Source organism: Talpa occidentalis, unplaced genomic scaffold (assembly GCF_014898055.3).
Source record: "Talpa occidentalis isolate TD23 unplaced genomic scaffold, MPIMG_talOcc4v2.1 talOcc4.4, whole genome shotgun sequence".
In the NCBI taxonomy this organism is placed as follows: Eukaryota; Metazoa; Chordata; class Mammalia; order Eulipotyphla; family Talpidae; genus Talpa; species Talpa occidentalis.
The window spans coordinates 37,104,685-37,128,809 of NW_023604295.1; the positions used below are offsets into that span (position 1 = coordinate 37,104,685).

General features: G+C 36.1%; 1 protein-coding gene across 3 annotated transcripts in view; it reads left to right on the plus strand.

Moving 5' to 3' along the window:
• CCDC50 (coiled-coil domain containing 50) overlaps nucleotides 1-24,125 on the plus strand; it is a 59,136-nt gene that overhangs the window by 33,903 nt on the left and 1,108 nt on the right. For 2 of the 3 annotated variants that reach the window (XM_037525284.1, XM_037525285.2), the window contains exons 5-10: nucleotides 5,333-5,450; nucleotides 17,133-17,248; nucleotides 17,687-17,731; nucleotides 17,841-17,945; nucleotides 18,515-18,594; nucleotides 23,217-23,323. In XM_037525284.1, the coding sequence (XP_037381181.1) occupies nucleotides 5,333-5,450; nucleotides 17,133-17,248; nucleotides 17,687-17,731; nucleotides 17,841-17,945; nucleotides 18,515-18,594; nucleotides 23,217-23,323 (571 nt within the window). Of the gene's footprint in view, nucleotides 1-5,332; nucleotides 5,451-10,623; nucleotides 11,152-17,132; nucleotides 17,249-17,686; nucleotides 17,732-17,840; nucleotides 17,946-18,514; nucleotides 18,595-23,216; nucleotides 23,324-24,125 lie in introns of all 3 variants that reach the window. The other variant, XM_037525286.2, reaches the window with a different exon arrangement.

Genomic DNA, 24,125 nt, shown 5'->3' on the forward strand with positions numbered 1-24,125 from the left:
GGTTCAGTCTTTCTGACATTTCAGTGGATACCTTAGGTTAGACCATGACTGTTGTCCAAAGGTGTTCTTTTACTGTAGAAAAATGTGACTCTCAGCTGAGGATTATGTGGTTAATGTTAAACAAAATTTACGTTAGTAGTTTATTATTGAAAGGTGTGTATTTTTTATTTTTTTAAGATTTATTTTATTTTATTTATGCATACAAGAGCTGGGGTATAGGACAGTGGTCCAGGGGCACGAGTGTGAGAGGATTCACAGATAGAGTGGGGAGCAGAACAGGCAGATTGACTGAAGTACAATGTTGACGGATGGAGTGAGTGAAACAGGAAAGGTCTGCTGCTCCATGTGGAGTAACTCCCTGGCTGAGAATGGAACTTTTGCTGCCCATAGCTTCCTAGGGCTGAGTCTTAACCCCTTGCACCACCAGGGAGGCCCTTGAAGGATGCATGTTAATACTTATTATTTTTTTTTTAATTTTAATTCAGGGTGCCTCATAAAGGAGAGGCTGAGACTGAGACAATAGTGCTAGTTTTTCTGGCCAACTCTTGAAATAACATTGCCTGTTGCCCATGAATTATCTTATTTTTTGTCTCCCCCCCCCTTTTTCCCCTATGCTCTTCTACTTCCCTGTGGTGTCTTCTTAGTTAGTTACTATTCAACAACAGTGAAAATTTTCCTCACTGGATTTTCACCCAAATCTGTTTTAGAGATTTTTGGTGTCAATTCTTTTTGGTAGTTTGTAATCCCCAATACAACCAAATATAGAACCCCAGGACTCCAAAGCCCCTTTCTTCTTGGAAAGAGATTTTTTTTCCTGAACATCATTATACATGAGAAGTAGAGTTACACAACTTTGTATGGATGAATTAGCATTTCCAGCTTTGTTTTGCTGTAATTTTATGTGTCTTATAACAGATCACAGATGTTAGGAAGGCGCATTTCCAGGCTGGGAGACAGATGTTGAAAAGTTTAAAAAAGAAAAAAAAAAATCTTTTGTATTTTTACAGCCATTGTGGACTACCTCCCCGTACTGTCTCAGATCCTATTTTTCCTTTGTCCCTCCTACTTCCCTTTCTTTCCTACCTCCCTTTTTTTTTTTTTTTCCATACTTTTACACCATTTCTTGACTATAGGAGTTGTATTACTCTCTAGGTGCCCTGTTGAAGGGGCTTGTAGCCTTTGGAATACCCAACTGTGTAAGTTAGTGATTAAGAAAAGTGGATTAATTCCATTGGAATCTCTTTGATCATAGTATAAGCATTTGTTGCTTAATGATACCAAGGATTGTGTTTGAATGTGTGTACGTATACTTTTAGATATACACATATGTGTCTTTGAACCTATGTTCAAATAAATGTGAATATGCAACTATTTTAGGGATTTTTTTTTTCCCCTTTTACTTAAGTAAACTGTAACATGGCCAACCATGTTATGAAAAGTCTGGGGCACTAGTCCAACAACTTGAAGCCATTTATAGTATGAACTGTTCAGGGATAAACTTAGTAACCAATTTAAGTTAAAAATTAATCTAGTGTGAACTATGGCACCTTTTTGTGGCATTCTTAATGTGATTGAAGTTTCATATTCTAAGTGAGTATTTATATAAATTGGTAATATTTAGAGAATAGCTCAAATATTAGGACATTTTTGTTACTAATTTCCCCCCCTTTGTTTTGCACTTTGAAAATAAATTTGTGCATTTATGAATAGAAAGGAAGGGTGAGAGAGAGGCTTCTGGTTGGGGAAATTCTTTTCTTAGTTATATTGAAGTTTTAAAATTCACAGTATTGGTATTATATTGCTGATCTTACAGAGTAATTCTTTTAGGGGATTATATCTGCCTTGAGAATTCCCTGCTGAATTAGCTTTTAATATATTACTTGCCACTTAGTGGAATGGCTTTCCTTTTATTTTTTCCTTCTGACAATTATTTGACATTCACATTTTTAGACTTGCTTTTTATATTTTATTTTTTTATATATAGTGTATTCATAATTTCTTTTTGTATTAATGAGGTGACTTGGTTTACACTATACGATTGAGAGGTACATGTTCACACCACTTAAGATATGTTACCACACCACACCCACCACCAAAGCAAAACCATTGGACCCCTTCTTTCTCTCCCCTTCCCCTGTTTCTATCCCTCTAGTAGCCTAGTTCTGCAGTCATATTTTTAGTTTGTTTTGTCTGTTCCTTTGCTTTGTTTCTCTGTATTCCACACTTGCATGAAATCATTTGTCTTTTTTCTTGATTTATTATTTTATTTATTTATTTTTGGTGGGACCCTCGCCGGCGGCTGGGTAACGAACCGGTGCTGTAGAGGCTGCGGGCAGCCTCGCAGCCCAGTGCTCAACCACTGTGCCACCAGGGGAGGCCCTTTCTTGATTTATTTTGACAATTTCCTCTAGTTCATGTTTTCACAAATGACAAGATTCCATTTTTTTTTTAATAGCTGTGTATACTCCACTGGGTATACCACATCTTCCTAACCCCTCTTCTGTCCTTCCTTGGGCATTTAAGTTGTTCCCATAACTTGGCTATTGGAAATAGTGCTGTAGTGAACATAGGAATATGCTTACATCTCTTTAATTTAGTGTTTTTGTGTTATTTGGGTGAATATTTATAGGACTGCTGTATCATATGGTAAGCTTATTTTTAATATTTTGAGAAACCGCTATACTATTTTCCGTAACGACAGGACCCGACAGCCTGTATAAAGGTTCCTTTTTCTCTACATCCTTGCCAACACTTGTGATCTTTTTGATATGGGCCATTCTTACAGGTGTAGTATCTATCTCCTTGTGGTTTTGACTTGCATTTACTTGATAAGTGATGAAGAGCATTTTTTCATTGCTTATTGACCATTTATAAGTCTTCTTTGGATAAGTGGCTATTTAGCCCTTCTGCCCTTATTTTTAATTGGGTTCTTTGTATTTTTGACAAATTGTAGGAATTCTTTGTAGATCTGGATGTCAGCCCCTTGTCAGATATATGATGTGCACTTATTTTCTCCCAGTTGATTGTCTTCTCATTTTAATGGTAATTCCTTTTGCTGCATGTTATTTTGACATAGTTACATTTGTTCATTTTTGCTTTTTTTTCCTTTGCTATTGGAGTCAAGTCCCCAAAGACGTCACTGAAGCCAATGTTGTAAGCATTTTACCAATTTTTTCTTCTGTGTATTTTATTATTACATCCAAGTCTTCAATACATTTTGAATTAATTTTTGTATAAGGTGTGAGATGTTGATCTAGTTTCATTCTTTTGTCTATGGCTGTCCAATTTTCCTACCACCATTTCACCATTTATTGAAGAGTCTTTTCCTTTTTCCATTGTTTACTCTTGGCTCTTTTTGTAAATTTACTGTCCATATAAGTGTGGGTTTATTTCTGGACACTCAGCTTTCTTCCATTGGTTTGTGTATACATTTTTATTTCGCTATCATACTGTATTGATTACTGCAGCTTTGCAGTACAGTTTAAAGTCTGGTAGTGTGATACCTTTGTTCTTTTGTGAGAATTGACTACTAGTCTTTTGTGGTTTCATTTAAATTTCAATAATGCTTTTTCTCATTCTTTGAAGAATACCATTGAAACTTTGATAGGGGTTGACGTGAATCTGTAAATTGCATGAGAAAAATGGCCATTTTAACAATATTAATTCATCTGGTCCATTTACAGGAAATATCTTTGCTTTTTTTTTTTTTTTTTTTTTTTGTCTTCTGTTTCTTCTAGCAGTGTCTTACAGGTTTTGTTTTATAGTTCTTTGAACTCAGTTGGTAAGCTTACTCCTGGGTATTTCATTCTTTTTGATGTAATGCAAAGAGATTTTGTTCTTGATTTCTTTCTCATCTAAGTTATTAGAAATAGGAATGTAACAGAATTTTGCAAATTGATTTAGTAACCTGCCACTTTATTGTACTGATTTATTGTTTCTAATAGTTTTTTTAGTGGAGTTTTGTGGTTTTCTATGTACATTATCATGTCATCTGCAAGTAGGGATAGTTTTCCTCCCTTTTTCAATGTGTATTCCTTTTTTATCTTTCTCTTGTCTAGTTGCTCTAACTAGGACTTCCAATACTATGTTGAATCGTAGTGGTGAAAATGAACATCCTTATCTTGCCCCTGTCTTGTACCTTTAAAGGAAAGGCTTTCAATTATTCACCTTTGAGTGTAGTATTGGCTATGGGTTTGTCATATATGCCCGTATTAGGTTGATACCTGTTGCTTCTACCATAACTTGATATAATTTCAATCTTCATGAAATTCATTGACACTTGTTATGTGACATGACTGAACTCATTGCACAGTAATATCAGAAAGCAGAAAAAACTGTACTAAACCACATTTGTAATATAACAACAGTTTGCCATTGAATTCTTTATTCTTTCCCCTCTCAAGCCTAGCTGACCTTTCTCCTTACCCAGTTGAATCTTACTCAAAATAGAGCTGAGAGCTTAGAGGAGCAAAGTACTTGGGTGCTGGGGTACCCCATACATTATGACTATAATTTTTCTACTTGATTAAACATATTCTTCCCTTGAATAACAAATGTCTTGAGAACATGGGGTGTCATACACATTTCTGTCAAGGTTCTTTATACTGAGAGTAACTTATTACTGTGTACTCATTAGATCTAAATTCAGTAGTAGGACAGCAATTATAAGATCCCTGAGAGGTATAGCACTTGGACCTGGTAATGTTTTTAAATTTAGTTCTAGTTATTTGTAGACATCTTTGTTTTCATAGGGGGATGGTATTCTTTGGGGGGACAGGGTCAAGTTGTTACTTATCATTTAGTTATTGCTAAAATCTTGCCTGGAAGTGAAGCAATAGGGGAAGAGGAGGAAGACTGTTTTCTCTTTTTCTGTGAGTTGGTGGTGCTCTAATGTAAAGCTGAATTAGCCGAAGAAGTCCTGTGAAAGAGTCAAAATTATCTTACAAATAGAATTCATAAAATTTTATAGATTACTGCATTCTTCTCCAGCCAGACTTATTGAATCATTGTTTTGGAAAAAGAGTCCACATGTATTTTTAAAATTCTGTTGAATAACAGCTTTAGGAAATACTAGGTTTAATGTCTTCAGATTGTGTTAGATTTCAATTTTAAAAATAGAATAAAGTTTTTTTTCCTCACCTGGATCTTGTGACGTTCTGAGTGATCATCGGTGGCATTTATATGACATGTGATTAATACCAGAAAGTCTAGAGAGCCATAGACAGTTAATGAAATCTTGGTAACAGGATGTTAAGCAGTTGACCAGTAAAGTCACTGTATGGAGGTTGTTAAATCTATAGTATTATTTATTGCCATTTGTTTTGTATTGCAGGACATAGCTCGCTTTTTGCAAGAGAAGGAGTTACAGGAAGAGAAAAAAAGAAAGAAGCACTTTCCAGAGTCCTCTGGCACCAACGCTTATGGAGATAGTTACTATTATGAAGATGGAGGTAACAATGTCTACATCATGATTTACCCCGTCCCTACATTCAGCCTTAACGGCAGGCCTTTAAACTTGTCCATAAATTGACCTTAGGGTCCACTTAGATTTGTGGCATATTTCTATCTGAATTTAATCTGTATTTAGTTGACATATCAGACCCATTTTTATGACTGTTAAAACTTGAATATAGTTTTATAAGACTGACCCGCATTATTTTGTGCTGTGGCCATTTGGAATAGTTATATTATATTCTAAGCACTTAGACCGGTGTATGGAAAAATGGCAGGTAAGTTTCTGGATTTGATCTTTCTCATGGAAGTTTGGGCAGTACTGCTTGAAGCAGCAGAGTAAAATTAATAATAAAAAAATACTAGATAGCAAATTTTTTTTTTCCCTGTTTTTTTATCTTAACCCTATGACAATGATTTATTTTGCTGGTATCAAATTAAATTTTAATATTCTCTTCATTTTTTGCTCTTGACGCTTTCTTTGCTATTTGATTACCATATGGAAAAATTTCTAAAGGAGAGAAATTCTCTTCAAAATTACTCTTCTGCAGTGCCTGCTTTGTAGTGTGGTGGTGATGGTGGTGTGATGGTGATGACAATTGTGGTGGTGGTTATTCTTTTATCTTACAAAGTGTGTTGGGAAATGAATATTTGCAAGTACTGTTCTGTCCTTATTAAAGATCTGTTAGGAAAGACATTTCTTGCAGCTTTTAGTATCAGTATTTTTTGAAGTTCATCTTTGAGACCACATTTAGGTTAACAAGTAAATAAAACTTAAAGGTGGCATTTAAGGAGTAAATTTTAAGGTCAGTGATCCCAAAGGCCCTTGCATACTAAATATCAGTTGCATCTCTGTAATTTCATGATAAAAGTTAAATAGGTATTTGTCCATGATGAGTAGAATGAAAGGAATGTGTATGTAGATGACAGGCATATTTGAGTACAATCTTGCCCACATTGTTGGTGTAAATTTGTTATAATTAGTAGAACGCAGCTCTATGAAATAATCAGTAATCAATTTGACTGTTTATTATTGATGTTTGTTCTTTGATATTTAAGATACTCAGCCCTTTTCTGATAACAGTTTTCCTTAAGCTTGTTTTTCTAATTCAATCATGTCTTACATGATTTAAAAGGAACTTACTGGCATATTTGCTATACTAGAGAACAGATGGTAAGGAGTTGCTCTTTAGCTTTAATTAATCTTAGAAATGTAGTCTGGTGTTTTTCATTTGTTCTTATTTTTAATTCTGCTCTGGAGACATGCTTATTGTAAATAAAAGTAACTATTTAAAATCTTTAAGTTTTTGAAAGTATTACAATGACAAATAATTAAGTACATAAGGTATTGATGTTAACCTTCCTCTAAGAAAACTTTATACTTGGTTGACTTTGGACTCAAGCCTGGTGCTTTAACTAGGGTATTGTCATTCCTGATTCCAATGTTTAGGAAAGGGGACTATTTCTAAGAATTCAGTGGTGTTTCAGGGGCACCTGTATTTTTAAAAAATTATTCAGTATTTCTTTTAACTGCAGTTACAACGTGTAGAAAGTGGCATACGTGTTTGTTTTTTGAGATTGCGGGGTGGTGGGTGATAAGGAATAGGAAGTACTGATCTCCTGAGTATTGCATTTATTTGAATTTCTCTTGCTTTGATAGTGGTGGTGTTGGGAGATCATATATTGCTGAACATATGATCTTCATTTATATGCTTTTGACTTAGAACAAATTGAGTTCCAAAGAAACCACATTACAGTTCAGCTCCTATTCACAAAGCAGTTCTTGTGTTCTTTGCAGAGGTCCTTTCCCAACACATGAGGGATTTTCTTTGTTATTCTCTGCCTTTATGTAACATGATTTTTGCATTACTTTCAAAATAATCAGTGTATCGTTACAGAAATGGTCTTTTCAGCCATTATTTTACTTAAATTTTAATCAGTTTCCTCTTTTAAAAAATAATCATTTATAGATTTCTGTAAATTTAAAGTTTTCCAAAACTACTCTCAGATTTGTATCAACTAAAATTGTGTAACCGATTCATTAATGAGCCCATGTTTTTCTTTCAAAAACCACTTACCTGGGGGCCTTCTCGGTGGAGCAGCAGTTTGAGCACAGCACTATGAATGAAGCTGTCTGCAGTGCCAGTTCGATTCCCAGTCAGCCAGGGAGATACCCACATGGCGCAGCAGACCTCTCCTGTTGCACCCGCTGTTACCCTGCGGTGTACTTTGGTCCATCTGCCAGTTCTGCTCCCCACTCTGTCTCTGGTGAATCCTCTTACCCTCCTGCACCTCTAGCCTATACCCCAGTTCTTGTATAAAAATAAATAAATCTTTAAAAAAAAAAAACCACTTATCTGTATTGCAGGCATATTAGTGATTTTTATTTTTTTATTTATTTTTTTTTAAAGCTCACTCCAGGCTGTGGAGTTTTCTTTTTTCTTTTTTTTAATGATTTTTATGTATTTATACGAGCACTGGGTACAGTTAGAAGCGCGGGAGGGTGAGAGAATTCACCAGAGCCAGAGCAAGGAGTAGAACAGGCGGACTGATGAAGTACACTGCTGAGGGGAGCAGCGGGCGGCAGGAGAGGTCTGCACGCCATGTGGGACCCTCGCTCGTGGCCGGGGATTGAACCGGCGCTGCAGAGGCTGCAGGCAGCCAGCGGGCAGCTTCTCAGCCTAGCGCTTAACTGCTGCGCCACTGGGGAGGCTCCCATATTAGTGATTTTTAAAATCATAGTTTCTGGAGCCTTACAGCCTTGATTGCAGTTCCATTCCTCCCTAGAACAATTATAATTTTAAGGAAGTTATCTGCTGTAATCACTATAAACCTGATTATTATCCTTAAAGTGGAGATTTCTGAAAATACATCCATCACTTGGATATGGAGAAGAGCAAAGGGCATCTACAAACTCTGAAATACTATCGTTTATACATATATCATTGTTATGTGTGTATAACAGTATTTTTATATAACTAAATAAAGTCATCCTATTTTGCAAGATAAACATGGATACACTCAGATAAAATGTATATGGGTATGTCAATACATATATATGTAAATATGTGTATACATATATATATAGTGACTACGAAGAAATTAATTCTATTTGCCAAATAACTAACTTAATCCCAAGAAGTGTATAATTCTGATTCATTAACTGGACAAGATTTTAAAGGATTCAGAGTCCCCTACTCCAGTCTTTTTAATTTTTTTCTTTGCTGGGCTTAAGGATATCAAAGGTAAACTAGACAATGAATGTTTTTTCCAATTAATTGAAAATACAGTAACTTCTGTTCTGCTTCTTATATCACAGTTCCCTAAAGTAAAACTAGTATCAGTTAACTTTTTAGTTAATAGCTGTAGCTTTACAAAATCCATGTCAAACACAAAACGCTTCTTGTTTGTTTTGGACTAAAAGGCAGACTTGACTCATATAGCTCTCTCTGAATGTTGGTGATGGCACTGTAAAAGACTGTTGCCTGTACATGGTCATCCATGGCTGCTCAATATCAATTCACAAACAGTGGTCAGTTGATCCTTTGTCAGTTGTTGGGATACACTTAAAATAATAGTTTCACTAAAAGAGTAAGTAACATCACAGAGAGTAATTTTCTGTTTCACTTTTGCTTTTATGCAAAAAAAAAAAAATACACTTAACCACAAATAGTGAAGGTAAATATATTTACAGACATCTTAAAAGACAGGTTTTAATTTAGATGTCATCTTTGAAGCAAATTTCCTTTTTTCCTGGAAAACTCAAAGAAACAATTTGAGGTTTTTTAGTCAAAGCTCGTGGTGTCATTGATGCTTTTATCTCACCCTTCCTCTAGTCATTTATTACATCAACAACAACAAATTAAAAGAAAAAAATCAAAACCTAAGACAAATGGAAAGTATCTTAGCTATCTTAGCAATTTTCCATGAAATGAAGTTTTTTTTTTCATCATTTCAAAATAATAAAAATCTTAGAAAATGTTAAAATTAAGTATGCTGTTGCAAAGGGCATATTTATTTGCTTCCTTTATTTTACTGTGTGCTTGTGAACCTAAATGAGATCTGATGGAAGCACCCATCTTTGTGTTGTTACTAAAGCGTGTGTTAAGGGCCTCCCTGGTGACGCAAGGGGTTAAGCACAGTACCGTGAAGCTATCCACAGCCTCTGCAGCATGAGTTCAGTCCCTAGCTGGCCAGGGAGCTGGCACAGCAGAACTTTCTGTCTCACCCACTGCTCCCCTCAGCAGTGTATTTCAGTCAGTCTGCCTGTTCTGTTCCCCACTCTGTCTGTAGTGAATCCTCTCACCCCCCACAGCTCTGGCCTGTACCCCATTTCTTATATGAATGAATAAATAAATCTTTAAAAAAATAAATTTAGGGACTTGTATATTTAACACATACTGTAATTTTACACCAAAAAACACAACGATATAAGGTTATGAAATGTGTTTAGGAATTCATTGTGACATCCCTTTTTAAAACTTTCCTCTACTGAATTTTGAGTATGATTGGGAGCATAGTAATCAGAAGAAAGCAGCAGGGTCATTTACTAATTTAAAATTCTCCTCTAATTCATCCTCTAGGTCCTCACTGAATTATAATATGGTTGAGGATTTTTGCTTTGACCATCTAAGGGGACATGATCAAGGAATATTAAGTCAGTAGATCATATCTCTGAACTAAGTAGAAACTCACAACAATCTGGTATAGATTTATTGTCATTTCCAGTAAAAAAAAAAAAAATTGAAAATCTCTGACTGAATCACAAACCTTAGTTTTTTTCTGTTTTGTAAGATTCCCTCAAAATCCATTTTTCTCCCTATCTACTACTTCCACACTAGTTTTATAAATAGAATTTAATATTTAATGGCTGTAATTTTTATATTGGCAAATATCAAATCACTGTGCTTACACTAATCATGATCAAGCGCTTTCAGATTTAAGTTATTTCACTTTATTTTATTTTAGTTGTTTATGAGAATCCTTCATGTCTACATGGATATTCCACTAAATGCTCACCCCTTATTTTAAATTTGTTAAGTTGAAAATATAACCTTCTCCATTTTAAAAAATGTTAAATTTGGGCCCTTCTGATCCTCTGTGTAGTGAGTTCATACTCTTATTAAAGTTAACTTGCATTTTTATGTTTCACATCCTTCTACCTACACTCAGACCAGCCATGGTCAAGGAGGGCAAGGGATTTGGGTTCTGGATTCTCAAGGTCTCCTAGACCCCAAGGTGATAAAAAGACTGTGAAGCAGAGGAAGGAGAAACCAAAATATCCGCTGGAAAACATGGAAGAACTCGAAGAGCATCATTCATCAGAAAGAACTCTGTCATCCTCCAGTTGGGGAAAAATGAGGGATGATCCTCAAATTAACTCTGAGCAGCATGATAGGAACCGACCTATTTGTGAGAGACCCCGAAAACCTCCACTTCCCAAGATCAGTGGTGAAGTATTTCTGAGTACTGAATTTGATGACCAGGAAGCTGATAGTAGCCATCGAACTCATAATTGGGAAAAAGAGGCCAGACACCAAGATCAACTTTCTCTCAAGTCTTCACAGAAAATAGGGCTTCACTGCCAGGAAGCTATATATGGGAGGAATCACAGGCAAGGTGAGCACAAAGAAAGGACACGCAGACCCAGGACTCCTCCCTTCTCAGAGAGTGAGAAACGGCTCCAACTTAACAACACAGGTAATAAAGGAGAGTCTCATCGGAAGTCTTGCTCTCATATATACATACAAACAAATGTATACTAAACACTTTAAGCAATCTGTTCTTTCTCTCAAGTTTGTCTTCAGGACTTTGAAATAAATCCTGGAACCACGTATTGCAAAATGTATTTACTTAATCTCAAGTCTGTAGGAAGAAGGAAACTATTTGTACTTTCCCCCTGTTGCCTTCTGAGAGAATACACATATTTCTTTGAAGGTTCTTCTAACACCAGATTGCAGTGGGCATGCCCATCCAGATATAATTCTTCATGCCAAATGATAGGAAATCAAAGCTCCTGAATTTCTGGTTTGAATTCAGTGAATACAGATTGGTATGTTGGGATGTTCCTTTCATATCACTTTCCTAACTAGAAGGCCAACAGAACTGGAAGTTCTAGATGTTCTTGACCTCAACTTTTCCATCTGTAAAGTGAGGTATTGGATAGGCAGTCTCTTAAGACAGAGTTTTTCAAAGTAGGCCCCAGTCCATTTTTTGTCAGAATCAGCTGGGCTGTCTTTTGAAACTACAGATTTCTGGGTCATATGTATTATCATCTCTGGATTGCAGCCTGGAGTTTGGGCTTGTTGTAGACCTGGTGTTGATTCTTTTTTTTTTTTTTTTTTTTTTTTTAAAGATTTTATTTTTATTTATTTATACAAGCACTGGGTACAGTCAGAAGCACGGGAGGGTGAGAGAATTCACCAGAGCCAGAGCGGGGAGCAGAGCAGGCAGAAGGACCGAAGTACACTGCTGAGGGGAGCAGCGGGCGGCAGGAGAGGTCTGCGCGCCATGTGGGACCCTCCTCCCGTGGCCGGGGAGCAGCCGGGGATCGAACCGGCGCTGCAGAGGCTGCGGGCAGCTTCGCAACCCAGCGCTCAACCGCTGCGCCACCGGGGAGGCCCGGTGTTGATTCTTAAGTATACTTAGAGTTTGAAAACCATTGCCTTAAATTACTTTCTGTGTTGTAAACTTCTTTAATCCCTCTACTTGGTGTTCTGAAGTCCCAATGTCAGGTAAGTATCTTGGCACTTACATAGCAATGAGATAAACATTAAACTTAGCCTCAAATTTTTGGCAACCATGAGGCTTAATTCAAGTACATCATTGACACTAATGGTTTCCTCTGTTCTTATCTGGAACTATTGTGAATTAGGCTTTCCCTTTGTTTATACCAGATGTTGTACCACTGCTCTGTCTAGTTCTTTTATTATACTGTATTCATCTTCCTCATTCTACTTCACTCTTACTGAGGTTTACAGACATGCAAGGATTTTCGGGAAAGGACCAGGGAGCATCTAATCTTACATCTTTTCTTCCAATTTAGCCAACCTCCATTTCTGGTTTTGAAACTGGTTTGTAGGTTACAGATCTCGGTTGATTCAGTTGACTTCTTTGTGTCATGTTTTCTCCTACTTAAGGACTTGTCCTAAAGTAAAGGAAAATTCAGTTCAGCCAGCTGTACTAAGTATCTTCTGCCAGTATTCTTGCCTCAGATTTTGTGTTTTGGAATTTATGTTTTGATCTGAGTCTAAGTGGGTTAATAAACCAAAAAGGTGGATATGTAAACAAACAATTGCAAATTAAATATCCTTAGAACAAAGAACTATGGAGGAGTAGAGTAGGAGGAGATAAAACCTATCTGGAATAGGCTTCGAGAATAAATTATACTCTATCCAGGTTTATAAAGATATGTTGGAGTTCTAAAGATGTAGGGAGAGGAACGATGATTATACCAACATCTCCATTTCTGCTCTACAAATCTGACCTTATAAGGGTGCCCTAAGGACTGGTTATCCTTTATAACTTTTAGTTACACATGATAAAGTTATCAGGCTTAGGAAGGGTAAAACTAATATGAGTCTAGATACTGATTCACAGACCCTGCTACAGGTGTGTGAACAGATGTTTTGTCTTTTTTTTTTTTCTTGCCAGCACAAACTAAAAAACAGTGTTGCTAGGCATGTATTAAAATGGTCACAACATAGCTGCTACATGTATAGTCAACTCACTTTACAAATTTTACCTCCCCGGCTTTCTCTACCCTTTGGAATAAGTCAGAGGATCACATTAAAATATAATTACTAGGTACTGGTAGCTATTCTTATAGTTGTAAAAACAGTTCTTAAAAGTTCTTGGCCTAACCCAATGTTTTACTTAACTTAATGGTGAAGAAACAACATATAGGGCCTCCCCTGGTGGTGCAGCGGTTGAGCGCTGGGCTGCAAAGCTGCCTGCAGCCTCTGCAGTGCCGGTTTGATCCCTGGCCGCCGGCGAGGGTCCCACAAGGCACGCCGACCTCTCCTGCCATGCCCGCTGCTCCCCTCAGCAGCGTATTTCGTTGGTCTGCCTGTTCTGTTCCCTGCTCTGGCTCTGGTGAATTCTCTCACCCTCCCGCGCTTCTGACTGTACCCAGTGCTTATATAAATAAATAAATAAATCTTTAAAAAAGAAAAAAAGAAGCAACATATAGCAGAACAATAAAGATCTGGGTTTAAAAACATTTTCAGGGGCCTCCCTCGTGGTGCAAGGGTTAAGACTCAACCTATGAAGCAATCCACAGCCACTGCAGCATGAGTGTGATTCCCGACCAGCCAGGGAGAAACCCACATGGCGCAGCAGACCTCTCCTGACTTGCCTGCTGCTCCCCTCAGCAGTGTACTTTGGTCAGTCTGCCTGTTCTTTTCACCACTCTGTCTCTGGTGAATCCTCTCACCCCTCACACCTCTGGCCGGTACCCCAACTCTTGTATACATAAATAAATAAATCTTTAAAAAAAAACCAAAACATTTTCAGGACAGGCTTTTATAGAGTCATTTGAAAAAAATGCAAAATAAAATTGCAAAATACTAGATTTGGTTGACTTAATAAAAGGCAGTAAAACTATATCATCTGTTGAGCTGTTAAATTGTACTAGCTTATTAATTTTCTGCAGATTAACTTCCAGCCTCTCAGGGCCATAAAACATCTGCAACTTAGTACTATGACATTTCCTATTTGTCAGGCTGGCTTTTTATAAAATACACATAATATCAAAGAATCTAGTATTATTTTACCTTATTCCAAGCTTTGAATAAGTTTATCTTAACTATCAGGCCTTTTAACAACTTAATAGAATGTATTTGAAGATATAGCTTTGTGTATATTGAGAGAATTTCTTGTGTCCTCGGACTGGAGGATGATGACCAGAGAAAGGTAAGCAAGAATTAGATTAAATAAATGTGGAACTGTTGAAATACATGAAGCTCACCTAATCTTTTGAAAGCTAGCTTCTTTATCATGTTTAGGATACCAGGATGAAGGCAGCCATTCCATTTATTTCCTTCAGCTAACTTCATTTTTAAAAGTTTAAAGTATGTCTGTTTTCTGTAATGACAGGCTTACAGTGTGCTGTCTGAACTTCCTTCTTACATTCTTATGAAAGCTCTTCACTTCTTGTACAGGGAAAACTACAGTGAGTGGGCAATACTGTTGGTTCAAAAATCTTGTATTCCAGCCTATGGAGATGTTTTTGCTCATGAGACTTCTGCAAATTCCAATGATATATTGAGTTCAGATAAACTCTTTTTCCTGTATTTGGGAATTAGGTATTACCTCAAATTCTGACCTGTTAATGAAGTCATCACTATCTTTTAACTGCCAGGAGGTCACAATCTTGTCACCCTGTGCAGCCAATTAAGACTGTTCATATGCCTACTCATTTGAATGACTTCCAAGTGTCTGATAGAATTTACAGCAAAATATTTTCTCAGTTCTGGTGTGTAGAATAGAAGACATGCTCTTGCAGAAAGTTTAGTGTCTTGAAATTCTGAACACATCCTACTCTGCCATTCTTTCATTGGATGGCCGAATTGAAGGATCGAGGCATAAGTGTGATCTCTCCTGTCCTCCGCCACTAGACTTTGGGCTGCTCATTGAAGTGTCACTTTTCTATAGACAGGGATATGGTACAGCAGCCTGCTTTTCCCTCAGGTGTTGTCCAATACCACCTTCCTGAAATCTTTCTGGTTATGACCAAAGTATTCGAAGTCAAACTTAAGGATTTTATATTTCACTTAAATATGGCTCATTCTTGGGGCCTCTATGGTGGTGCAAAGGGTTAAGATGCAGTGCTATGAAGCAGTCCACAGCCACTGTAGCACGAGTTCGATCCCTGGCCAGGGAGCTGACCCACATTGTACAGCAGACCTCTCATGTCTTATCTGCTGCTCCCCTCAGCAGTGTATTTCAGTAGATCTGCCAGTTCTGCTCCCGATTCTGTCTCTGGTGAATCCTCTCATACCCCGCATCTCTGGCCTGTATCCCAGCTCTTGTATGCATAAATAAATAAATCTTTAAAAAATAAATATGGTTCATTCTTGAGAATATGCCACTTTTTTCTTGCTGTCCCAAACTACTCAGAATCTGAGTAAGATTCAATAACTCTACAGATGATGTGAAGTTGAAGTGAATTCTGTGTTTTGGGTAGTCAGGTAATAACACTGAAGCTAAGAAAGCCAAGAAAGACAGGTTTTCTAATTTATTACTTGTGAGAAAGACAGATGAGTATGTTGCTTTGGGTTTTACCCTGAAGTTTGGTTTAAAGATCTGCAAAGAAAGGCTTCATAAGGTAAATTCTCTTTGCCCAGGATATAATTGTATATTCTTGTTCTTTTCCTTTTTTGTTTAAAGCAAGTGAATCAAGTTTAATGAAGCTTTCTCATAAAAATTGTTTCAATGTATGGTTATTTTGATGAGCGTAATATACTAAATTAGTAGTTCCAATTTCCAATTCTAATTGCAAATCAGAATCAACTGTTCAGACTTTAAAAACTTAAAAAAAATGAGAATCTCTTGGGTTTCGGTGATATATATCACCAGTGAGATATATATGTGATATATCATATATATCATATATATATCATATATCATATATATCACATATATGATGTATATATCATATATATCATATAGCTCATATGTATATCACCGGTGAGAGAGATATATATCATATATACATATATGATACACCATAGTTAGGTACCACTGATAGAAGGAAATAAGTAGTTAGGAGTACAATTTTTTTCTCCCTTCAGTAATCCATTTAATGAAAGTCACTATTCCAGATGGCCTATCTTGTTCACTGCATTAAAAATTTTATTTCTGAAAATGATATATTAACATTGTTGAATAATTCTAATTTGTAAAGGGCACAAAGAGGTACCTACTCACAATTTTCAAATGACTGTTAGCATTTACCACTTCATTAAAAGTTAGAAAAGGAATATATTCTGTTTATAAAGTTTCAAAGTAAGAAGACAAAATTCTCTACCAAGCCTACATGTAACTTTCTCCATAGAGGAATAGAATTCTAAGGTCTTTGTGCTTTCTGATTTCTTTTATGTTATATCTTCCCTAAAATTTAGCAACTATTCAACTGATCAAAGTTAATGGGAAAAATGTAAAGCAAGTGTGTTTATTGACCATCAGACAGAAGCTCTGGCGGGATTGCCAAATGACTAACAGATCCTCTCTCGTAACTCCCAGCTGTCTCTCTTCCCTCTGAAGTCAGGTATGCAAGACTGACACAAATAGAAGGAAGCCTCTGTTCTCCTCCAGTCTTTGACAACATCCTCTTTAAAACTCCAACTCTATGACTTTCTTTAACTAAATTAGTTTTATTCTAGTGACTTGGTTTATTTTTTTTACTTATTTTGCAAAAGCCTAACAGTTCCTTGCATAATTTTCTGCTGTTGAAGAACTTACGTGAGCAGAGAATTTTTAACAGGCAGGTTTGGATGCTTAACTGTGTTTAAATGTGTGGATTATCTACAACAGCATTTCTATGGAAGAAACTATTTCAGTTGTATTGAAATTTGGAATGAAGACGGTATGGTCAATTTTAGATACCAAAGACAAACTTCTGTTATTTTGCAACTATCAGAAAACAAACATGGTCGCCTTATACATTGACTTTTTTCTAGGAATGAAATCAAGAACGATGAAAGAAGTTGTCTCTACTCCATCACGAGTGACCCACAGGGATCAGGAATGGTATGATGCTGAAATTGCCAGAAAACTGCAAGAAGAAGAAATTTTGGTGAGCAAATGTTATTGTAAAAGTTCAGATGAATTAGTAGGTTTTTGTGAATTGAATCATACAAATTATATAATAGGCAGCATAGTGTTCTGTGAATTGAGAAACCGGTACCTCTTTTTATTGATGGAAAAATTAGGACAATAGAAGTAGACTGTCTATTTTTACTTACTGAGTAAGAAACTGCAGCAGACTCCATCTCTCTTGTCTCTACATTATTGATTTTAGATGATTTTCTAAATATCACCTAGAATATGATAAAAAAAAAAAAAAGACCCTCCTGTGATTGGTGAAAGTATACCAACTGATTATTAACTTTAGGAAGGTCATCACAACTAGTTTCAGATGCCAGTTTTTTTTTGTGTGAGGTTTTTGTTTTTTTTTTTAATCAACTACATGGATCCAATTAAAGTGTTCTTTTTTGTATTTTCTATACCATAGGCTACCCAAGTGGACATGAGAGCAGCTCAAGTTGCCCAGGATGAAGTGAGTTCTTGCTAGTTAATGAGTTCACTTAGCCAAATTCTTTGGGAATATGCCAATAATTTTCAGCCTACAACTCTGCATTTAACAATGTTGACTGGATTTTGTTTAGGAAATCGCTAGACTTCTAATGGCTGAAGAAAAAAAAGCTTATAAGAAAGCCAAGGAGCGGGAGAAATCATCTCTGGACAAAAGAAAGCACGACCCTGATTGGAAGGTAGGGGATATCCCCTCAGGTTCTTTTTTATTAACCTATGAAGGAGTACATATTACTAAGGATTAACAATCAGGAAAGTGAAAGGGGGAAGGCCACATTTCTAGCACGTTTCAGGACTTTCATAATTTCTAGGTTCTCTAACTAGTACTGGTATGTTCTCTTGGAAAAGTTCACTTAGTTTCCTGGCTCGAAAATCAGCCTCCCTAAGTCAGATATTTAGAAATAGGTTTGAGGAACATAAACCTAGATTCCATAGCCTCTGGGAATTCACCCGTTCTTCTCAGCTGCTATGTAGCAATTACTTTAACAGCTGGTGACCACCTCCACAGAGGAGTATATTCCTGTTTATTTTGCCCACTCATCTGGCTGCACTGACAGCTTCCAGCATACCTTTGTGAGCATATTATTGTAAATCTCTGAATGGCCAGATTTAAAAATACTTTCTCAGTTGAATGTAAGAAATGTGAAATTAAAAGAGTTTGGCCTGATTTAGATATTTTCTAAACCTAATCTTTCTCTGTCTGCTGTTTTCTGTGTATGTGTGTTTTATTTGTGTTTGCTATCCATAGCCAAAAACAGCTAAGTCAACACACTCAAAATCAAAAGAGAGTGATGAACCACACCGTTCTAAGAATGAGAGGCCAGCACGGTAAGATGATACCTGAAAAGGAAGTGAGGTACTGTCCTCGGGGTAAGGAGATGTTGGGTTGCCTGAGAAGAGTGTTCTTTGGAAGTCTGACATTGTAAGGTAGACCAATTCTTGCAGGGTTCTCCTCAGACTTTGTTTCCACTCTTAAATTGGGTTGTACAAGTCAAATCAGGAAGGCAGGAAATTTTACAGAAGCTGGGACATAAAAGGAAGGATGTACTTCTGTTAGGACCATTTCTTATCTCTGGTTTCACTGAATTGATGCCCTCAGGTGAAGGGATGAAATTAACCATTTTACTAAGAAAAATCTCAAGTTGAAATTTTCATTGGTATGTACATGATATTTACACATGATTAAATTAATTTCTGTGTGAGACTTAAATAGGCAAATACTTATTTGAGTCATTGCAGACTATTCTAAATCCTACTAGATCAGATAGCCATGGGACTATGGTATATGTACTTGCTGAATTCTTTCAAACAGTCTTGGGTCATAGTCATGGAGTAACTGCTGTCTTTCTACCCCAAGTTGTCAACAGTTACATCCAGGGAAGCAAACTTGTTTTTTTCTATTGCTTTCTCATGCTTTTCATTCAGAATAGGTGGTATGAGAACATTAAATTGAAAAAGACAAATGTAGCACTAAATCTAACATTTTAAATAGTCAAAATTATTAGAAACTTAAATTTTTGTTCTGATTACTAATATATTTATTCTTTAAATGTCAATTTTAATCACACAGAAAATTATACACTGTTGGCATTCATCTCCCATGCTTAAGCTGCTAGACTTGTTACCGTAAAATGAACATATTTAGTGTTCTTAAAAAGCCTATTTTTAAACTCATGGGTTTTAGAAGATAGAAACCCTTCAAAATTATATCACATTTATAAAGCTTTTAGGATAGCAGTAGTAGTACAGTCTGTCTAATTCTATTAAATTGGTTCTTAGAGCTTTTGGTTAAACACATGCCAGACATCTTTTAAAGCAGATTTTAGAATCTCATAGTTCAGTTTTATTTATATCCCTTGCAGTGTCCAAGCAAAATAAAAAGTGACTAATACATTCCCACTGTGTAAATAGGTGGAGTTTATTATGCTTTTTCCAGTCAAATGAATTAAAATCATCTTTAAGGTTATTTTGCAATCTTCTAAGCCCTTGGACTCTGTAGAACACAAATAACTTTGACGGCATATATGAAATAATAGTCTAGAGTGGCCACTTTAAAAGATTAAAGTTGAAAACAAGCTTCTGAAATGTAAAGATACTTTTATGTATAGAAAGAATGAATCATTGAATGATCCTGTGTTAAATATGGCTGTTATAAAAATTAATGAAAACTTACCTATGACTGGTAGAAATGTGAAGTCTTTTTTTTTTTCCACTTGAGAGGAATGTCTTTAAATGTGATTTTTAGTGTGCTTCCCTGGTGGTGCAGGCATTATAGTCTCAGCGCTATCAAACTATCACCATCCACTGTGTCATGAATTCAATCCCTGGCCGGGGAGCTAACCCACATGGCACAGCAGACCTCTTATGTCTCTCCAGCTGCTTCCCTCAACAGTGTATTTCCATAGATCTGCCTGTTCTACTCCCCACTCTGTCTCTGGCCTGCACCCCAGTTCTTATATGCATAAATAAATAAAAATAATCTTAAATAAATATGATTTTTAGAAAAATTACATATGCCAAAACAAAAATTAGTAAGAATTTTATGAAATCTGTGTTTCATGCTTAAAAAGTAAACCCTCTTCTTATAAATGTCTTTTGCAACTAGGAGCAGAATGTAAGCTTTCTGGTTAGAGTATATGATTTTCTTTTTCACATTTAACCTGGGGAAAATATGGCTTCAACAGTTGGAAAATGTGGAGCCTCCTAGGTTAAGATGTTTATTTACTTCAGTATAGTAGCACTAGTAATAGAAGGGAAACAAATTTTCATGTAGAGTTATAATATTCATGGTGAAAAATAAATTTCTTTGCTATGACAAGACTTTCTGCTCTCTAGGGAAATAAGAGAACCAGTAGTCAACCTGAAGTAATTCCAACTCTGTAGTTTGGAAAATGTTTTCACCCAAGTTCCCAATTCTTTTAAGTATGGGATTGGAATTTTATTTGCATTTTTCCCTTAGAAAAAGTTAAGGATTCAAAAACAGTTTCTTTTAGTTCCTGTAGCATTCTCATGAATGTGAAATACACTAAACTCTATTAATTCTTCAGATATTTATTCAGCATCTGAATGATTGCCACCAGCTTAAGGTGGCAGTAAGCAGCATTGAACAAGAGGAAACTATTTCCTGCTCTCATGAAATTTGCAATCATTACACATATGATTATGATTGCTATGTATAACAAGTCCAGGGTCTTATAAGAACATAGGGAGACACTTAACCTAGTCTTGGGTGTCTGAGGAGACTTCTTAATGAAAGTTTGAGAAAATTCTAAAATGCATTTGTGTCGCTAATAAGAATAGGAAACAGGTAATGAATCAAATACATCAAATACTATGAAACATTATTGTTAGCAGTATTTTTCCAACTTTGGATATGATTATCCTTAACTTCAAAACAATGGTCTCCAATGCAACAGAGTAATTTGATAGCAATCCCAGAAGCAATAGACTGGATTTTTCCTCTGTTAACGAAAATTGAACAAAACAGTACACCAAGAGAATTGAGGACATTGTAGATTGATCAGGTTATCCTTCTGTGGAGGTCCTGGGAGATCCTTGTTGGCTGCCCTGTGCTTTGTTTTACGCCTTAACATCCTTTTTCATATTGATGATTTGAAGGTGAAACAGTGATCATGTAGTTTTTTGAAGTATCACTTGACTTTTGCTTTTCTGATTTTTGATTGCCTAATGAAATTTACAAGAGAGTAAAGAATAGATTCTGCCATCCTGATTACCAGTCCTGTTTTTTTTTTTTAAACCTAAGTTTTTTGTTTTTTTTTTTTCTACCAGACCCAGTGCATCTTTCTTTTTTTTTTAATTGAACTTAAAATATTTTATTTTATTTTTTTAAATAAATTTTATTTTTATATTCCCCATATAATTGCAACCCCCTTATTTAAACCCCAATCCCTCCCTTCCCTGACCCCACCCCCCTAGACCTAAGTTGTTAATTTAGCAGCCACTTGCTGCTTTTTATTTGAAGTTAGATTTCTTAATTTAGGAGTCAGATTGTTTTATCTCAACTTTTTACCAAGTACTACCCTACTTTTTAAAAAGTAACAATGTTATAAATATCATTGGTAATTGAAAGTAAAACATGAGATTTACTGCAAACATTTATAAACAGTAGTTTAAAGAGAAAAACAAGATATAGGCCACATTATTATGCATTAATTATCTGTGTATGAACAGTGCATGAAAATGTAAAAAATGTATGCCAAATGTACTTTTGAATGCTGATGCTGTATGATAAGAATACACATCTGTGTAGCTGTGCATAGTATAATAGTTAAGAGCACTGTTTTTTGAAATACAGTAGAGTTTGTTGAGCCCTGACTCTGTCAGTTAACAGCTACTGTATGAACTTAGACAGATTGCTCACCTCATGTAACCTGATCTATCTCTAAAATATCAATATGTGTATGATAGCTACCGAGCAGACTTACTCTGAAAGTTAATATGTATATGGTAGCTACTGAGCAGACTTGTTCTGAAAGTTAATATCTCAAAATCATCTATGTAAAAACTATAGCATAGTCCTAAGGAGAGGACTAGGACGAGGGAGAGCCCTACTGTGTAGGGACAGGGTGAGAACATTTGAAAACATGTGCTTTATCATTACATGACAGAGCCCATTGTACCAATCTAGTCATAATTTTATAGAATTCAGAATAGTTATGCCTTCCAGATTATATAGGTAAAATACAAAACAGCCTACAAGTGATTACATATTTAATGGATCTTAACCACATTTGGTTGCCTTCAGAATTTGAGCATACCTTTGAGAAATAACCAAAAAAGGAGATTTTGTTCTTGCTCTTTATTGATGTCATATGTCTGCAAAAATCTGTGTTTCGTACTTTAATAAAGTTTGGAATAGTAAACAATTCCCAGTGTTTTTACATTTGTCTTCTTTTGACATGGATTGTTCCACATAGTGTGACAAACCTTCCCTTCTCTAAGCTCTGCTTCGCCACCTAGTGGAGTAAGGAGCTTTGTTCTACCACTGTCCCTTCTACTCTCTTCCTCCTAAAAGTTCCTCCCATTCAGCTAATTTTCCCCCTTCCTTCCTTAACTATCCTTGTTTCTTTTTTCCCCTTTTATCTTTTTCTCCTCTCCTTTTTTTAAAAAACAAACAAAACGGTGAAATTCTCTTTAATGGCAGCCATCATATCTCATTAGTTTTTGTTTCTCTGTCCCTCAGCACAGTGTCTTACACTTACTGGCTATTCTGAAAATACTTGGTTTAATTGAATTATATACATAAAAAGAACACTAAGATAAAGTAATTTACCCAAGGTCACATACTTGGCCAGGAACTAAAATGAGAATTCTGAAACATTCTGGCTGTGCATTTCTGCTAGAAATGTTTTCACCTTGTGATCCAATGAGATATGGAATTGTAGTCACCACTACTTTAGTCTCTCTTAACTTTCTGATTTCCACTTCAGACCACCACCACCTACCATGAAAGAAGCTGAGGATTTGGATTTCACTCATGCAACAAACCAGCATAGTTCTACACGTCATTTCTCAAAATCAGAATCCTCACATAAAGGTAAGAAAAATATATTCAGTCAAGTTTAGGATTTTTTTTTACTAATCTTCAAACTATGGTGGGAAAATCAAATCCTATTCTGTAGATCACTGGAATGGAAAAATAAGTTACTTTCCTCTCAGTGAATCAGTACAGTAGTCTTCATTTATTAAAAAAAACTGGTGGCCTATCAGTTACCCTCAAAGGGTAACTGTATCCCTGTTTTTTATCTACTGGGCTTTTCCTGTAGTGGCTCTTGTTTTACAGCCATGTGTCCATGACTGTTAATTAGACTTATACACATATACACACCACACAAAATTTTTGTACAGAAGAAAAATAGCAGGGCCTCCCTGGTGACGCAAGGGGTTGAGCACTGCACACTATGAAGCTGTCCACAGTCTCTGCTGCAGGAGTTCAATCCCCCGCTGGCCAGGGAGCTACCGACATGGCATAGCAGACCTCTTCTGCCTCACCCGCTGCTCCCCTCAACAGTGTGTTTCGGTTGGTCTGCCTGTTCTGTTCCCCACTCTGTCTCTGGTGACTCCTCTCACCCCCAATCCCCCATCCCTCTGGCCTGTACCCCGGTTCTTGTATGCATAAATAAATAAATTTTAAAAAAAGAAGAAAAACGGGGCAAAAAAATGAGAAATAAGTTGGATCAGACCTTTAAAATAAAAATTTGATTACAGTTGCTCTTCTAAGCTAATGCATTCACATATGTGTATTTTATGACAGTGATAAAATGAGAAAATAAAAAAGGTATAGTTTCTTTTATTAGTTTCTTGATCTAAAAATGGAGGTGTTTTTAATAGCTATCAGG